The sequence below is a fragment of the Poecile atricapillus genome, chromosome Z (assembly GCF_030490865.1).
Source record: "Poecile atricapillus isolate bPoeAtr1 chromosome Z, bPoeAtr1.hap1, whole genome shotgun sequence".
Lineage (NCBI taxonomy): Eukaryota > Metazoa > Chordata > Aves > Passeriformes > Paridae > Poecile > Poecile atricapillus.
In genome coordinates, this window is record NC_081289.1 from 30,243,876 (window position 1) to 30,263,580 (window position 19,705).

The 19,705-nt window shown below is 35.8% G+C and overlaps 1 protein-coding gene across 15 annotated transcripts in view; it reads left to right on the plus strand.

Moving 5' to 3' along the window:
* Positions 1-19,705, plus strand: part of LOC131573653 (ankyrin repeat and sterile alpha motif domain-containing protein 1B-like) — a 409,781-nt gene that overhangs the window by 252,584 nt on the left and 137,492 nt on the right. For all 15 annotated transcript variants that reach the window (XM_058827806.1, XM_058827807.1, XM_058827808.1 and 12 more), the window contains one exon: positions 3,438-3,590. In XM_058827806.1, coding sequence (XP_058683789.1) covers positions 3,438-3,590 — 153 coding nt within the window. The remainder of the gene's footprint in view (positions 1-3,437; positions 3,591-19,705) is intronic.

Here is a 19,705-nt window from a genome sequence, read left to right on the forward strand (position 1 = left end):
GTATAGAAAAGATTCAGTCTAATAGCCAGGACCTGTTGATGAAGACTGGAATAATTTTCAACTAAACTGAATCTCTGACAAAGTAAAAAGGCAGCACTTCCAGACAGATATTTCAAAGTGTTTTTATTTAAAAACTCAATAACATTTTTTATGAAAAGCAGATACTATTAATGATACTGTCGCATATAGATAACCAATATGTCTGTCAGTAAGTATTTGAAAGGAAAGCATTCAGGTAACTATGAAAGACAGTTAATAAAGTTTGTATTATTAAAAGGCAGAAAGAGACTTTCCCTACAAGAGGACAGATACTGAAATTTTATTAATTTTCATTTTAGGTGCATTTTAAAAAGCCTGTTTTAGATAAGAGAGTGGTTCTCAGTTCATGACAAAACAAATAACGGCTTTTGTGTTGAAACCAATAAATATTCTAGTTCTGAGATTAATTTTTTGTGATAGTAGCAACTGTCCTGCCAGGGAAGCTGGGCTGGGAGCTCAGGGGGGCAGTGGGCACTGGGACAAGGTGAGTAGGACAGGGACAGTGGCAGTGGCTGTGAGCAGTCACATCCCAGGGAAAATCCACAGGACATTCACAGGGATAAGGACAGGACAAGGCCACCTTGGAGGATGAGTCAGTGGTTGAGGATGAACAAATGTGAGCATAGACACAGACACTATGCTGTGGGCTACAGCATAGCTCAGGCAAGCGTCAGGACATGGATCTGAACTCACATGCAGCTCCTGCACAAAGCGGGGTCTGGCTAAAGCCCTGGCCAGACTTCTCACTGCTCTTCCTCACACAGATCTGATCCAAGGCTAAGCAGCTGCACTGCCTGCAGCATGGCCTTGAATACAAGCAGACAAAACTCTGGGACAGGGAGAGGGAAAATCCTTGGAGAATCAGCTGCTGCACTACAACAAACCAGTGTATTTTCATGTAGGCTATTGAGTCACCCAATAACAATTTTATCTATTGGCACCAAATCCAAAGACTGAAATTGTCACATCCATTTCAGTTGTTCTCAGCCTCTTGTTTATTGCATTGTTCACCTGTGTTTACTTGCCTGCAGCCCTTTGCAACTCTGCTGTAGTAAAGGAATATCAATTTCAACAATTCTTTTGATGGAGATTTCCAGTGGGAATTGAGAATTTAGAAACTTGTCATGTTGTGTTTACTTTTCATAGAGGCTGATGGGTTTCCAAGAGTATGGACCAGATTGTGAGGGTTTTCTCAAATCAGGAGGCAAAAAAAAATAATTTTAAAATCAGAATCTATTAAATGTAAAGCTCAAATAGTATTAAACACAGGAAATAATTTGCATAACATGCCCTATCTGGATATGTTGAAAATTGTTTTCACGGTGCTTCAGTTTTCTTTGTTAGAGAAAGGAAACAAAAATACCTTATATTTTCTGAAATCCATGTGTTCCCTGTGGACATAGAGATGTCATCTCTATGCTAGATTTTTCTTCTTCCATTTATCGGGTTCCCGCTTTTCAAGTGTCTGCTATCTAAGCATACCCTTTTTAAAATTGGATGCTGAAATAAGTTTTCTAGGAGCCAGACCTCCCAGGATCCTCCAATATTTTGCAATCTGCTGGACAGACTACTGTCAATCTAATATTTAATGTAAGTCAGAATGACAATGAAAGAAGACATTGCCATGTTATTGACATAGAATAATTTTGTCCTATATTATGATGAAAGTACATTCCAAAATGTCAAGTTTAACAACAAAATTGAGCTCTTTCTTTCCAGTATGATTTGTTACAGCAGTAACCTGAAAGGCTATGATTTCCAGTGTTAATCATGTGATTTCTGTTGTCTTTCCTTTATGATTTAAGACAATGATTTCATTACATCATTTAAATATTGCAATTATTATTTTATACCCAACATCTGCAGCAGAAGACTATGAGCAAATTCTCATATTCACATAGCAATGTGCCTGCATCACTCCTCTCTGGCACTGCAGGAAGCCCAGATCAAGACCATGACATGCTGGCTTTCTGCATTTGAATGGACAGATTGACAAACACTGCTGTGGCTTTCAAATGAAGACTTCTTTTTTTTTTTTTCTTCTGCTCTGAATTTAAATTATATTTCAAATAAACTGTGAGAAATAAATTGGTGCAGGCAAGATATTAAGATCAGAACTCTCTCCTTTTTAAATTACTTTGTCACTCACTTCAAACTTAAGCTCAAAGAATTATGTTTCTGTCACACTTCCATTGTTTCTCATAAAGTAGGAATGTATCTTAGTAGTTAAAAATGGGAGACTGGCTTTTACTATTTGCAGTCACCCCTGAACAATCAGGAGAACCTATGGAAAACCCATGGTTTCTAGCCCTCTAAAGCTTCTTAACAATTTACCTGTTCAGTGTATTATCAAGTTAGCAATAGTTACACTTCCAAAGACATATGTGCAGAATACTGATGAAAATTGAGGCTATTTTTTATACCTCATTCTACTTCTATTTTTGCCAATATTGCAGATTACTTTGAAATTCATTAAAGCAGTGTGGCATAACAAACTGCACAGGTAGAGGCTTTATACCTTTTTATCTTTAATGGCTTTAATGACTACCTTTAATGTCTTTGCTTGTGTCACTGAGAGACAGTTGTGAAAGAGAAATTGCAGCTTTTACTTCCTGGCAGCTAACAAAATTCAGAAAAATTAGATGCCAGTGGTATTTCTTAGTTTTTTTTATGAAAACAGGATTTATGACATTAGGTGGCTGTGTTTCTATATACATGCCAGTGTTGCACTTCTGTTTACGTTATTCTGTCAATTCCATTCCCATAATATCTGTTTCAGTTGTCCAATCTTAGGCAACTTGACAATGAGCAATTTAAAACATGTTAAATTCCCAGGAGTGCCGTGAAAAATGTGAGCAGGTAGAGGAAAGAGACTTTTTTTAAACCTTCCCTGGGGACAGGAATATATAGTGCAGGTTCAGCTGTTATAAAATAACATATAGCCTGGTAGAAAAGATAAATTAGGAATAATACAACCAAGACCATATATTTCATTCACAGTATGATACCAAAAGAACCATTTCTCAGTTTAATTTCTTCCCCTTCTATGAAATCTAAGGTGAAAATATGATTTTTTGGGCAGTAAGGATATTGATGTGTCTTTTACCCTTGTCTTCCCTCACTTATGGATTCTCTGATGTCTGGAAAGAGTTGAACTCCATCTACAGTCTTGGTATACTCTGGTGTAAAACGCAAGCATCCATAAGAAAAAGATGCATCAAAAATGGAGTTCTATAACTGCTTTTGCTCACAAAATTGTTTCATGCTGTACTAACCATTAAAAGACTGTTGATCAGAGAATAAGATAACTGACCCAAAGAAAATAATACATTTAACTCCTGTTCCAAAAGGTGTTTAATGAGTATCACCAGTAATTTTTGCTCATCCTTGTTTTTCAGATGAAGCAGATCGGTCACGATGGTTACAACCCCTCCTCTGTAGCTGAATGGCTGGATTCCATTGAATTGGGTGACTATACCAAATCCTTTCTAATTAATGGCTATACATCGATGGACCTTGTGAAAAAAATATGGGAGATTGAATTAATTAATGTAAGTTGACAAATTTATAGCAGTAGTTCCTCCCAAATACATTATATATTGCTTGTCTTTGTACATCAAGGAGAATGCAGAACAGCAATTTACACCACAGATATCATCATCAAGTGCTGTTCATGTCTGTAGCTGGGTTGACTGTATCTTTTGCTTCCATTTACTTTACCCATGTCTTTAGCATGGTATTCAATCAACATGATTGTGTTTGCCTTCAGGAGGCTGAATTACATTTAAAAATATATTTTGGGAGATTATAGCTACAAAACACGTCTTTGCTTTTAAAGTGACCAAAAACAGTGCATCCTGTAGAGATACTTGTAATTTACTTTTTCTACATGCTCCAGCTGAATTAGACATAAAATAAGGAAACCTTATAGCTAGTAAGTTATTCTAAAATAACACAATTTTTTATTTAATTATCACTTTTGCTTGAAACTTCATTTACATGTCTCAGTTTAATTAATGACTACATGTGGGCAATCATAAACTTTAATGTGGACTGCACTGCAGGGTAATTTGGAATGAGAGGAAGTTTGTGCTGTTATGGTGAAGTTTGTAATGTTACAGTGAAGGCATTGACTACAGCTCGACCAGTGGAATTTTCATGTGAGTTACATATCTGAAAGTGACTTGTTTTCTCATATAAAAGACTGATGACTGTAGTTCTGCTGTGACTTCTGAAATAAATTGTAATGTCAGTTTATATGAACTTTTAGAGCAACCTCTACTTTGGAGAAAAGCCTGATATCACATGTTATTGATTCTTCACAGACAAAAGGCTCTGCTCTTCCTTCAGATGCAGGAGATACTACATCTCTGCCTCTGATTAGTGCCTGAGTCCCAGAGCAGTCCAAAGGCTACCAGTAACCATAGTCAATCAATCATGAGATACAGCAGCTGGTATAGTTTTATGCTAGGCAACAGTTCCCACTGTGTCCCAAGCTGGAGAAATGAAGAACATAACTATGGTGCAAAGCCCTGCTGCAACACAATAGCTGCTGCATGAGGCACAGGCAGGTGCAGCCTGGGACCAGCATCTAAACAAAAGAAAAAAAAAATCATAAAAGGAGTTATTTCATATGAGTTGGAAGACAAAACCATTGAATGCTAGAATTTCTTTTCTCACTGTCACAGCTGATGTTAACTAGCACAAAAATGTAGTGTAAGGGCCAAACTGTCTCATTTAATGTATCTTGTAGGTACATAATTGAAGTCAGGATATGATTGATGCATTGTTTTGATTGATTGATGTCTGCTGTTGAGTTAGTTGTAACTGGGATTCTCTTTTCTCTAAATGGCTGGAATTAAAATAAGAACAGGGGACCCTTTGCCTCAGAAGCTGATATAGACCAGCCAGCACTGAGTCGAAAAAAGTAGATCATTCTGCTCTTACTGTTTTCTGTAATTTTGCATCCTATTTTGCCACAATCAATTTGGAAACAAATTACCCTTTAGCTCCCCCAAGTGGATCATTAAAATGTCATTAAAGGTTTGTGGTTTGATTTCAAGCTTGCATAAGCTGATGAAAAGGGGAGTATCTGCACTGAAGTTAGCAGGAATAAATTTCTGTAAAGCTAGTATAAACCAAACCCCTATGTTCCTCTAACTTTAAAGCTTAACATTGTGCTCCGTTTGAAGGTCTGTAGTTCTTGGGAAAAGATCCCCCTTTTGCCATGAGTTGCAAGAAGAAGCTGGTTAATAGTTGTATAATTACTTCCATAGGTATAGAAATCTATAGAGATAAATATTTTTTTCTGCCTGGTATGTTTGAATTATATTGTTCAAGAGCAGAGTTAATAAAACAGTTTTGCCTTATAAGAATTACAGTTTTAGTCCTGGCATATTTGATTCCCCCCAATTGGTAGGAGCTCAGTGTAATGATATTATGTTCACTGAGAAAATCTGTAGCTTAGAAGGGTATTTACTATTACTATTTTCTTTCAATTGAGGGGAATCTTTCAGAAATGGACAAGAAATTGGTTTGAAGCATTGTGCAGTCTGTCAGAACGAGATATTTAGCTCTGACCAGCAGGCCTGCTGTCTGAAATTGATTTCAAAGGTCTTACTTCTTCAGACGATGGCAAAGAAAAGCTTATGGCAGAAAGTTTTCGTGAAAGAATGTATAAAGGTCAAAGCCACTAAGTCAGGAACAGGACTCCTCACTTGAGTAGGTCAAAATCCAGGCACTTGAAAAACAAGAGAAAAAACAGACTCAGAATCCTAAAAATAATTCAGAGCACCCTTAGTTTGATGGCTCTTGATGCTTAAGTTGTAAATGGAACAAGAAGTTTAAATTAAAGTTGTGCCTAATATGCAATAAAAATCTATCAAGAGCTACAGAAATTATAACTTCTTCATTTCATCTTTTTAATCAGTTTCAGCCACCAAATTTGACATGAAAGCTATACCTAATTTGGTTCAAGGAATCCCTTTGTTCATATTTGATGATTTTTTCCATTTAGCTATTGGGATATCAACCATGGGTCCTGAAGGGGTAGAAACAAGTTTGATGCTAGAGATAGTATCTTCTGTTTGGATCCCTCTCTACAAGAAGCAGGTTGAGGTTCTGGAGTGTATCCCGAAAGCTGGGGAAGAGTGTGGAACACACATCCTATGATGGGTGGCTGAGGGAGCTGGGGTTGTTCAGCCTGGAGAAAAGGAGGCTCAGAGAGACCTTTTCACCCTACACCTACCTGAAAGGAGGCTGTAGCATGGTCAGTCTCTTCTCCCAAGTAAAAAACAATAGAATAAGAGGAAATGGCTTCAAGGCTCATATTGAATGCTAGATAAAAATTATTCACTAAAAGTAAAGAGTTGTCAAGCATTGGAACAGGCTGCCCAGGAAAGTCACCAAGGTTGAGTCACCATCCCTGGGGATATTTCAAAAACATGTAGGTGTGGCATTTAGAGATATGGTTTAGTGGGGCCTGACAGTGTTAGCTTTATGGTGGAACTCAATGAACCTAAAGGTCTTTTAAAACTTAAATGACTCTGTGATTAAAGTTATCCTTCGTGATTTACCCTTTATTCCCATAGGACACTGGAATGATCAGAACGTTGAATCTTCTTCTCTTCCTAAAAAGAACAGTTCTTACTTTATTTCCAACACACTTTTATTATTCTTGTAAATTATCATCTAGGTAAGCACATTTAGAACCACTGTGAGGAGAGCACCAAGCATATGAGAGAGGGAGAATGTCTGAGGCACTGGTGGTGCATCTTCCCTCAGCTTTTCTGGTCCCCCAGCCAGCTCTCTGGCATTAAGAAACAAATTGAATATTCAGCTTCTTCAAATTTATTTCAAATTATTCCAGCAAGGTAATGCCCTCTCTGACTTACATGCTATTTTCTTTCAAACTTTTATGTGTACATAAAGCATGTGTTTCTTCAAACACAATCAAGCAGGAATTTCTAAAAGCATTTGAATCAGTAGAGTAATCTTTAAAGTTATTCACTTCTGTTTCTTGTAAGGTCTCACTAGCATTCTAAGTCCTTCCTCAACAAATCAGACTTTGAAATTTAGATTTTGTTTCACTAATTAATTTTTCATTTAGATCATTTAGAATTTTCCCAGATCCATTTCCTTCTGTGATATGCTTTCTGGGAAGCATTGTTCTAATTTTCTTATCCTTGGATTGTAAGTATTCAGAATGCCTTCTCCTAGATTAGGCTTTACCCACACTTCTGCTTTTGTCTCCCAGTTTTCTTGGCTCATAAGAGAGATCAGAGTCTGTATCAAGATTCAGATATAATTTATTCAATGGTGCAGCTATGAGGAACTTTTCAGAAATACATATTTTCTGCTGAAAAATAAGTCCAGTATGTTCTATAAACCCCTAACCCACCTGTGCACCTGTGCTTTGATGACTAATGATATTATTCTTGTCTGTTATTCTGGATTACTTACGTAACCCTCCCCCTGTGGGACTCACTCTCTTCAGGGAACTTTTACCATAGAGATTCTTCATGCAAGATATAAACACCTTAAAAGCACAAAGCAGGTTATTTGTCGTGTAACACACAATATATTGTAGGACTAATGAACCAGGCATTAAATCAACCCCCACCGAATGAGTCACTCAGTATAATGGGCAAGTAGTCATCACTCAGGAAAGGGGAGAGCTGGCCTCTGGGGCTCACTGGAACAGGCTGATTTGTGGTAGTGCTGAGCTGCTATCTTCTGATTTACCTTTCTTTTTTCTTGTTAGGATTTTATGCCTCTTCATGTGAGTGTTGTTCCTTGAATCCTTGAGGTGCCAGTTTTCCTGTCTCAACAATCTTACTTGTGTCTGCAACTTTACCTTTCTTATCTCGAATGTTTCCAGCCTGTGCACTCCCTCACAGCTCCCTCTCACACCCAAGCAATTTTCTCAGAAGGAAACTGAGAAAAGTTGCAAGCTGCACTGTGCTGAAAGTAGGTCTGGAATCACAGATAGTTGGACTCCTGGGAGGAGGGTTACATGGAAGTGGCCTGGTTTACATTTCTTCTCAATTAATTCATCTTGCACTCTGAGCTTCTTTTCTCATACACACTTCTTTCACACTGATGATTCAGTCTTTGTCTTCTGTAAAATTAATCTTTATCGTATTGGCTCAATTACTGTCCAGATTTTGAACTTTTTGGGAAGTGTCCTTGAAAATCTCTCACAAATGGCACTCCTGATTTCTCTTAGGATATAATGATTGCTGTTCAGGATCAGAGGAAAAATACTAGAGAGAGAAATTAGTTAGGACTGCCTTCCATTAGTTTACAGCTAAATACTTTGGACTTTTCACAACATGCTGGTGAGTCCCACAATTTAATTGAATTATAGTGTGTGGAAAAGTGACTCTATAGTTTTATTTAAAGTGGGTACATGATTATTGAAGCACATGATGTTTTTACTATAGGAATGAAAGAGCCTAACAGCAGCCATAGTGAAGCAGATCAGTAGGTCTACCTAACCCACTGTAATGTCTATAAAAATTACCATAAACAGAGGACAAGGGAAGGCTATGTAGCAAGTATAAAAACAAGCATATTATTAATTATTTACATAGCATTCTTAAAATAATAATTTCGAACTTAAGGACTTCTGGAATTAGGCCAAACTGGTCCTTGACTTTTTAATCTTTGATAAGTTCCTATCATCATCCAGTTTTATGATCTTACTTCTAGTCTTCTTCCCTATAGAATGAATAAATATACTGAGCTGCCAAGGCTCATTCACAATCTCTTGAAGAATTCACTAGAAACCTTTTTCCGCCTTGAAAACTGTGATTTCTCCTGCAGTTTCCTGGTTTAAACAACTAATTCTCCATGAAAGAACTTCTTCTTATGGCTTAATGTCATGACTGCTGTTTTGTGGCTTTTGTGGGTTTTTTTGTAAAAGTGTTTTAAGAGTGGCTTCATCAAAAGCAGATCAAGCAAATTGTTAACCTTCTGTAGGTGATTTTGACTGCTTCAAGGAACACCAGTAGGCTCCTGAGATATGAGATATCCTCACATGCAGTCACTTTAACTCTGTTTTTATTCATGTGTGTATTACTAGTACTCATTTTTTAATTCCTACTATTTCACCTGGGAAAGGGCATAGAAACCAATATTACTGTGAATCTTCCATGAAACTATTCTCAAAAACTGACATCAATTTTGTCAATTTTCAATCCTCAGATAACAAGTTTTTAAGGGAAAAGTTACACATTGTTGCTAGTAGCTCATCAAATTTGTCCTTGAATTCCTTCCCTATGTATCCTTTCTGTGCTATGGATCATTTTACACAGTTTTATAATTTCTTCTGTCAATGGTCTCATTTGCAAACCAAAGAGTCTTACATCATTTAGTGATTTCAGACATGCAGAAATCCTTGTTCTATATCTTTCTGGTCCTTCTCTTGGATTCTCTTGGATCTCTCACAGATTGGCAGTGATACATGTCTAATTTCAAAGTCAGAATTTCTTTATATGTATCTAGCTTGAGCCTAGAGATCTAAATTATGGAAGCCACTGTGTTGAACTTAATGCTCAGGGCTCTCATGAGGCTTTAGCTGACATGCACCTACAATATCTATGCCACATATAGTCTGTGCTTGAGGAGCTTAAATGTACCACACATACTGAATTCAGATACCTTGATCGGGTTAGTGTCTCACTTATCAGACTCTTCATCTATTCCAGCAAAGTTCCAGATAGTAACTCCACAGTTTGATTGGGTACCAATCACCAAATGGATGGATTTTGTACACTACTCACTTGACAGCTTAATTTCACTTGCTATCTAGTATGAAAAGATGTCTTTTTCTTAGGAGGGCTGTCCTTCAGATTCTGTTTGAAAAAATACTCTGTGACTCTTCTTCTCTTGTTACTTAATTTCCCAAGTGTGCCACTCTGCAGAGACAGTTTTGGGAGAGGAACCAAACATACTCTGAGACATTGCAGCTCCAGAATTACAATTCCTGTTCCTTTTCCTCTCTGCTTCAGAGCCCCCTGCTAGATTTCATATTGCTGAAAAGAGCTAAGAGAGCCACAGTTCTTTCTGATCTCTGAAATACACTGCTGATTGATAAAGATGCCCATAGCTCTTCCTGTAGTTGCTTTCCAAATGGCTCCAGCAATTTTGCTGATCAGAAGAGGTTTCAAGACCATGAGGCTGCCCTAGCAATGGGCTGTGGGATCTCAAGTTATTAGGTATTTTGTTATAAAAATATCTTCTAGAGTTGTGGAGTGTAGAAAGTCATCTGTATGACTTTTTCTTTATTCACTCTTTACAAACATTTGGAAGCATATTACTAGGGTACTTGATTAAGTTCTTGAAGTTAATTTATGTGAGCCAATACTTCTTTAGACACAACCATATTGATGATGGTGCAAACCCAAAGGTCTTCTATTTCAAAGTTTCTAGGTAGCATAAAATTCTTAAGAATGTCTCTGATTTCTGCAAAGACAAATATGCCTCTTTTACTGAAGAACAGATATTTCTACCCTTTGAAATTTTAATATGAATCTTTAAAATTCTCTACCAGGAAGACTGAACTTTGGGTCTTCTGACTCATTAGTAGAGTAACCTATGTATAAGATGCATTAATACATTCAGGAAAACATTTTCTACTGCATTAATGGTGGGTTTTATATTAAATAACTACAATTTTGAAATGGGTAATGGACAACATCAGTTTGTTTGAGGAAATAGGAAGGAAATGTTCAATATCCATTCAAATATTTTGGCTAAATTTGCAAAGCTATCCTAATTAATATATGTATATAGGACCAAATATTAAGCATTCTTTTGATAACAGAAAAGTTCCTCATGTCTTTCATATCAAAAACTCTGAAGATGAGTATGGAACTGAATAGCTTTCATCATGATGCATTATTTCTTCATGAGGTAAGATGTATATGGATTTGTTCAGTTTCTCCTGAATTAGTAGGACAGTGTTGTAAATTGGATTACATTCATATGTGTTAGCCAATATGGTAGAAAATACAAAGGATAATACGCTCAATTATTATATTTACTTTTGACACTGGATCAGTAGGTTCATTAAATGTACAAAAAATGCCTTGCAATATAATACAAATAGCATTTTTTCATACACAGCAGTTGTGTAGATTTCCTTTATCCAGGGCACCCACAGAGGTCTCAAAGTGTTTTCAATAATGCATATCTGTTTGTTTAATAATTAAATACATACCAATTGCAATCATGTATTAAATTTTTTCCTTTGGATCTTGCATTTGAAATTTATTCTTTCTGCAGTCAGACTCTTTCTGTTTTGAATGCTGATCATATCTTCATTAGTCACTCTGTTCCTAAATTACTGTGGATGTTACTTATAATTTAGAAACTGTCGTTATGTTGTAGTATTGCAGTGGCTGTCTCTAGAAACCATTGGAGTCTCTGTATCCTCAACAAATCCATGTGCCAGTATTTTAACTTCATAACACGTTTAACTCTTCCTTACAGTGTCTGCATGTCACATTTAGCACAGGTAGTGATCTTTCAGCCTTGGAGTGATTTGATGTGCAAGCTTCCATCTGTTCCTCACGCTAAAGAAAATACTTTTTAACTACATCATTCTCTGTCCTCTACACTATTACTTGCAAAAGATCATGAGATGACATAACCATGGCAATTCTTTTAAGCATCTTGTGTTTATTGCTTCCTACTCCCACTTTGGATCATGGCTGTGCTCAGACTCCAGAGGAAGGAAGGAAGGAAGGAAGGAAGGAAGGAAGGAAGGAAGGAAGGAAGGAAGGAAGGAAGGAAGGAAGGAAGGAAGGAAGGAAGGAAGGAAGGAAGGAAGGAAGGAAGGAAGGAAGGAAGGAAGGAAGGAAGGAAGGAAGGAAGGAAGGAAGGAAGGAAGGAAGGAAGGAAGGAAGGAAGGAAGGAAGGAAGGAAGGAAGGAAGGAAGGAAGGAAGGAAGGAAGGAAGGAAGGAAGGAAGGAAGGAAGGAAGGAAGGAAGGAAGGAAGGAAGGAAGGAAGGAAGGAAGGAAGGAAGGAAGGAAGGAAGGAAGGAAGGAAGGAAGGAAGGAAGGAAGGAAGGAAGGAAGGAAGGAAGGAAGGAAGGAAGGAAGGAAGGAAGGAAGGAAGGAAGGAAGGAAGGAAGGAAGGAAGGAAGGAAGGAAGGAAGGAAGGAAGGAAGGAAGGAAGGAAGGAAGGAAGGAAGGAAGGAAGGAAGGAAGGAAGGAAGGAAGGAAGGAAGGAAGGAAGGAAGGAAGGAAGGAAGGAAGGAAGGAAGGAAGGAAGGAAGGAAGGAAGGAAGGAAGGAAGGAAGGAAGGAAGGAAGGAAGGAAGGAAGGAAGGAAGGAAGGAAGGAAGGAAGGAAGGAAGGAAGGAAGGAAGGAAGGAAGGAAGGAAGGAAGGAAGGAAGGAAGGAAGATGAGAAGGAAGATGACATTTATTTTATTTTTTTGCTAGTATAATGATTCTTTCCTAATCCACCTGATGTCATTTTGCACTACAGGTTATTTAAATAGAAGAAATTTTATAAATACTTTGAAATAATTTCCCTGATTCTATTATTTTCTTACATTATGCCAATAACAAAAAATATTGTTTTCTGATTTAAAAGTAATATAAAAATAACCATGTTTGATTTGTAAATCTAGCCATTGAAATTTGCAAATAGCAATTGCTTTTCCCTCCTTTCTGAAACACTTGCTTTAGAATTTTTAAAATCAGAACTTCCCCCCCCACCCCTTTTTCTTTTTTATTTCTTTCCTTCTCTTCCCCACGCTCTCTTCAAAACAAATTATAATCAGGTAGTGATTGGCAGCCATTTTTAGCACTAATAATCAAAGCTGAGCAATTTTAGCACCTATTGTGTTCCATCTCCAGGATCATTTTCTTGTCCTGTAACACACAAGGTTGCACAAATGATTGATTTATTGAAAAAATTATCTTGCATTATAAAGCAATCTGCTCTACCTATTTCCAGAGAGGGTACCATCTCTGAAGTATCCTAGCAAAATCTGTTCCATTCAGGGAACAAATAAATTCCCTTATCATTTGATTTTCTATCTAAAATCTTGGTGTTCTATCAGAAGGTTCATATTTCAAGTTTCAGAATGTGATCTCCTTTCCAGGGAGTACAATAGACTTCTTATTTCCTTTAAAACCCCTAGAAAATAACCTCTTCTGCCAGCCCACCAGTTCTCTACAAAAACAGATAAAATACAGTCACTAAATATTTTGTTGTCCTAGGCAACAACTTGTTCTGCTTCGTTAGCTTAGAAGAGGCCTGAATAAAGAATTGTATTTTACCAGCTTAACCTTTTAAGTGTTGATGAGCCAGCAAGGAAATTGGATTTCCATTTAAAAATAATGTCCCTTTTCAGATCAAGCTGATATTAATTTAGAAATTTTATGCATATCCTATTTTGAAGTTGACCTCTGAAATGTGCAGGCTTAGGATAACATCCTTTGTTACTACAAGAATTGTTGATTGTAGTAAAGACAGCTGCTCTAAATAATTTCATTATGGGTATTTTATTTTTATTTTGTAGACAATATTTGTGATACTTGGGCTGGAATAAATTGCTTTTTGCAAATGCTTGCATTTTCTACCCACAAAACCAACCTTTCATAGTTTTAGCTTAAGGCATTTTAAAACAGATTGTGTTGATTGAAGGTCAATACAAAATACTTGAAGGTGATGATACATAAAAGCAAACAAGACATAATTGTGTTAATGTTGTAAACTAATACTTCTGCCTTTATTTTGAAGCAATTTGCAGCGATAAGAATATCATAAAGAAATATCCCCTTTTTTCCAAAGAAATAAAGCTGCAGAATTTATTACATAATGTTTTTAAGGACTACAGTACTATTTTGGTGCTTTTCAAAGAATACTGTGTTCAGTAGTGTGCAAAGGAGAAATAAAATCTTTAAAATCTTATTAAATTTTTTTTTCTGCTTCTGCATTACTTTATAGGATATTGTGATGAGTTGATATTTCCTGTTAAAAATCCTGAATGTATCAGGTCTTGGCTAGCATGATTTGTCTTCTGTTTGCAACTGATTTCAATAGTTAAAGGTAAAGAGAACTGAATTGCAGTCATTTTAACTATAAAGGTATTGAAGATCAGAAATATTTGAGAAATATTTTCCCTCTATAACAGATTTTGTTAACATTCTCAGGCATGAGAGCCAGTGCAGTTTTGTGCCATATAGACCTATCAGTGTGATTAATGTGCCAGAATTAGGACAGCAGCCATACCCTGGGTATTTTGCTTCATTCTCATGTCTCATATTGTTCAGAGCTACTTTGGATATCTCTGCAGTCCTCTGCATTTGTATCATACAGATACAGCCCTGGATTTCAAAACAGACTGGAAAGTATTATTCCAAGATTATTAATAGAAGTAAGGTCAACATTTTTCAAAATGGTAAAGTTGAGGGGAAAGTATTTACTCAACTGTAAAATGTTCTGTCGCAGCCTACAGACACCAGTCTGAGTCCTTAAAGATATCTTCAGGGATTTTTGTCCTTTACTGTTTTTAACTTTCAAATAAGGTTCAGTCACTTTCCATAAAGAACAATGCACAATTCTAATAGCTGTTGGTGCCAAGAAACCTGTCATATTCAGTCTGTATTATTTCAAAATTAAATACCATTATCTCCAGTTATAAATTTTCTATTGATGTAAATAACACACTGGCAGCCCAAATGTTTACATCCTTGAAATAGTTATTGGCAAGTACTTGCAATCCCTTTCATGATGATCAAGACCTTGCAAGGTTATGTACATTTAACTCCTGTTTTATATTCCTGCCTCAGACTGTTCTTTCTTACTCATTGCTTATTTTAAAGATTATTCTTCGCACCACATAGAGATCTTGAAAATGCTGTATTTATCCAAAATGAGTATGTGTATGGATTTGAATGCACTGCTATAATATAATATGAAAAATAATTTGAGAAAATGCAGTTAAACTTCTTTGTGCAATGATATTCAAAATGTTATTCAGATAATGAACTACAACATAGCTGTTGCAAATCTGTGAGTCTGTTAATAGGAAATTAGAAATCTTTCTAGTTTTCTGGAGTTCAAAACAGAAAATCAGTTTCAAAATCTATTAGAATGCTTTATCTGTGCTTTTTTTAATCGATGAACTGAGCCTTATTCAGATGCACTAATGACAGAAGCTACTGGAAAAATATAGTTAGACCTTAGTTATTCTTTTCTTCGTGTATTAAAAGCTGGAACAGAACCTGTCTGAACTAATCAGGTTGTATGAACACATTCAGCAGTAAAGGACTGACAATAAATATATTTCCAAATACTATTTTTTATCACTCTTGATGCATCAGCCAAGCACCTGGCCATCCTGATTTTCTCAAGGTCTGGACTTCATGCTATCCTTTAAAGTAATAGATTCAATAATAATTCTATTGAGTGTTTGCAGATGAGCTGCTAATGGCTGTCTTTCAGTCTCTGTCACCTAAGGATTTTTTCATCATCTCCTGTTCTACATGCATGATCTACTTGAAAACAAAAAACACAGTCATAATGACTTTCTATAAAATACTTTCCTCTCCAATAAGCCACAAAGAAATGCATATGCACTCATGTGCACACATAAAGCACAAGAAGAAGAATTATGCAGAGCTAAGTATTTAAAACATTTGTGTTCCCACACACAATATGGTTCTACTGTGTTTTCAGTGAACATAACCAAATGCAAGGTATTTTGTGCTTCCTGCTTCATAAGTTAAATTTATGTAAGATTTATATAAGCAATAGATAAGCATCAAAAGCCATAGCCAAGGAGGATGGATGGCAAAACAAGCTAGTTCATAAATTTACATTATTAAAGAGAAGTGATGGATCTATGCTGCTTCTTTGGTTGAAGCTGAGCAACAATTAGCAAGCAGAAATAATTCTTCTCACCCACTTTTGATAGGAAAGTATACAGTAGCACAAGTACATGACATTCACCAAAAAAAAGTTCATTATTTTAGGTTCTCTGCTCTGATCTGTGAATGTGGATTTTTGTTAATTTGTGGCTCTCTGGGAATCAGAAGCATAAGATGTGAAAATGTGAGAGGAAAAAAAAAAAAAAGACAGAAGTTTAATATGTCTCTAAGCATATGGAGTGGTTGGCTTTGGAAATTCACTAGAACTGAAGCATGGCAAAGAGGAAGATGAGACTGAGGAGAGTTAGTAGTAAATGAGATAAATGCGAGAATGAGATGTCAAGAGTCAGAAACAAGTGCCATTAGAAGCGAATGGGCTTAGCAAGAATGACTAGAAATGTATTTTGAACAAACACAAAGTATCTAAGTATCATAAAAACAGAAAATATGATAACAGTCCTTATTTTATGTCAATTTAGAATGGAAGCAGATGACTATACAGATACATAGGGAGTTTCAAATACCCAAAATTTCTCTCACAATTTGGTTTTCTGTTTTCCTTTAGTCAAATCAACTTGCTGACCTTTTGCATCAGAGATGCACCATCAAGGTTTGACAGCGAGATCCTAGAGTACTCTCTAAAATATGATCAGAAATTAATCTTTCTGTATTTTTGTGGTGTTATTAATAATCAATACTATGGATATCAAAATGATGATATACAATAAATGTGAAAGATGACCACATGTCATATATTATGGAAGAAATAAAACATGGGATAGTATTTCAGGTAAGGAGATTTGTGTCAAGAATGCCTTGATATGAGAAAGAGTTTACAAAAGAGTCTTTGAAGATGTTTCATTTAAGCTGAGGTTCTCAGCAAAATATTTTCCTGTGGATTTTGATGTGTACTTCAGCTTTTCACCATAAGGTTTCTAATGGACACTGGAATTCAGATAGGGCAGAGAAGCAATCTGACTGCTATCTTCTTTTCATTTCCCCAGGGATTTGACACAGATTATTCCAGTGTGTCAAGGATAAAACTCCTCACTGTTTTGCAGGAAGTGCTGTTAAGGAAGAGGGCTCTAATTTTGTGTTTATTGCTGGGAATTTGTTATATTTCCATAAGCATCAGCATTTTAGCATCTCATTTGTTTGTGGTAACCTAAGTATTTTTTTCCATGTAAGTATGGAATTAACTACTGTGTTTTGCTACAAGGAATCAAGGAAGATACTGTTGATAATTAAACACAGACCAATTAATAGGAAAATGAAGAATTTTATTTGCTCCTGAAACTCACTCATTTTGTTTGACTGTGCATGTAGCAATTATGAAGACACTAAATAGACTCAGAGGTTCTGAAAAATAAATCTTCTGATGGGAAAATGTTAAGGTAAGTTTAAATGAATAAGAGGGTCAGAAATGTGTTTACTGAAAAGCAGAAGACTACCATCAGAATCACAACACATAATTCTGAATATATGAAATCTTGTATTTGGATTTAGTCTTCATCTTGTCCTTCTGATGTCTTGTAAGTAAAAAAAAAAATAAAAAAAAAACCCTAAACAGTAAGGAAAAAATCCCCAAACCTTTCCCAAGTATCTGTCAAAAAAGCCATCTCTTTATAACAAATCTTTTATTGAATTTTAAGAGAGATAAATGTTAGTGACAATACTCGCTGTCAGTTTTTACTCACAACTAGTAAAATAAGTAGTAGCATGTTTTATTTATTTTAGAAGCTAGCTGACACTTGCCTTTGACAAATACTGTTGGAAATCAATTCTTTTCATTGTTCATTTTGTTTTCTGCTTCATCTTTTTTATCTTAAGGGTAGTTTCCCATTAAAAGGTTTCAGACCTTAGTTCACTCTCACTGTGTGTGTCCCCACTGAGATCCTAATCCAGTTCAGCTGACATGCCAAAAGTAAGTACAGAAAGAACAAACACTGGTCAGTGCAGTGGGCATTCTGGGACATATCTGGAGGTCTTATATCTTTGGTGCTTTCACCGAAATTATCTTGCCAGCAGCTGAAAACTTGGAATTCTTCTGTATCTCCTCAGGAAACTCATTGATGCTTTAGTAACCCAGCACGCTTGTCCAGTGCATTGCTTTGGCATGAGGCTCTTGGGAATGTTTAAGATGTGTGCACTCAGGTGTCTCTGATGGTAGGATACCATGAGTTGTTCAGCTGATATGTGAAGCTATATACAAAGCCGTAAAAAATTTAAAAAATAATAAAAGAATAAAGTTACATAATCATTTAACAGGTTCCTGTGTTATGTTTAATTTGCTTATGGTCTTCCTCCCCTGGCTTTTATTTTATAAGACTTCTCTTTTGCCAGTCTTCATGTAGTATTACAGTATGAGTAATAAAAAACAAGGCTAACAGTATTCTCAGAGAGCTTTAACTCAACCAGTTTCTCTCCTCATGGATAAGCAGAAGAACTCTCAGTTACTTTATTGATATTTTAGAGTGCATCTTCTAACCAGCCATTACCAAAATGATTCAAGTTCAAAAGGGTTTGCAGCACAACTTTAATAAATTATTCCAAGTAAAGGGCAATGTTGGGAAAAATTCCTAACTGCATCTTTCATCTGCCCATTATATTAATTATTTTACATATTCCACTAATTTAGTGGGTGGAAGTGGAGCAACACTGCATTACTAGAAAGACCTATATTTTCCCTATGTATGTGTTAATTTTTAAGTTCCTTGTGATGATTGGTCCTACACTATGCAATCATGATATGCTGGTAATTTTCAAGATTATTTTATTTTTACTAAAATAAATTTATTTAAGAAACACACACTCTTTTACATAACTGTGTCATAGTTATAAAAAGAATTTTCTTTAATTTATTTTAAAAATTTAAAAATAAATTGCATTTGAAAATCTATATAATTTTAAAATATCTAAATATTTTTAAAAATCATCTTGAAAGTTTATTTCATGTACCTAGGGCTTCACTTGAAACTGGAATGAAATCATTAGTGTTTTCCCTGACTTGTATTGAACATGCTAAATTGTGTTGTGTTTTAGCTAAAGGAGGAATAATAGAAGGATAAAATTTCAGTTTCTAACTATATCAGTGAAATTCATGCTTACAACCCAGTCATAGGATATACATGTCTAGCTTCTTGCTATAATCATTGAAGATATGCAGGCATTTCTCTGATGTGATTCATCTAGTCCTAAAGCAAATGCCTAAATTATATCAAATGAGTCATGCCTTAAAGGTGTCTATTTTCCCCTGTTAATTAAAGGGACCTTTACGTGGGTACTGAGATCTCTATTGTGGACATTTTATATGCCATAAGATAAATATTGCTCTGAATCTCTGCTTGGCTTTGTACTTGAGAAAATACAATAGGAATTATTGACTTAAAATTGTGATGTGCAAGAAAAATAATAATTAAAAAATACTCCCAGTATCAAAATTTCTGAGATGAAACCTGTTTCCCCTAGAAACCTGTTTCTTATTTGAGGAAACGTACTTGAAAGTCTCGGTATGTTCTGAGAAAGTAATTGTAGCACATCATCATATACCAACACGTTTTATCATTAACAGCCACTGGATGTACCAGACTGCTAAATGCTGCCTACTCCTTTGGAACATCATGTATCATATGTCTGGGTTTTTTCAGTCCTGCAACTATGTCTCTCATACTTCTGTGGCATTTGTACCACAAAAGAGAACAACTTTTACCATGTCTTTTTAAATCCATGCTCCTAGTTATGAATAGAAAGAACAAAGTAAATAACTGCATTTTC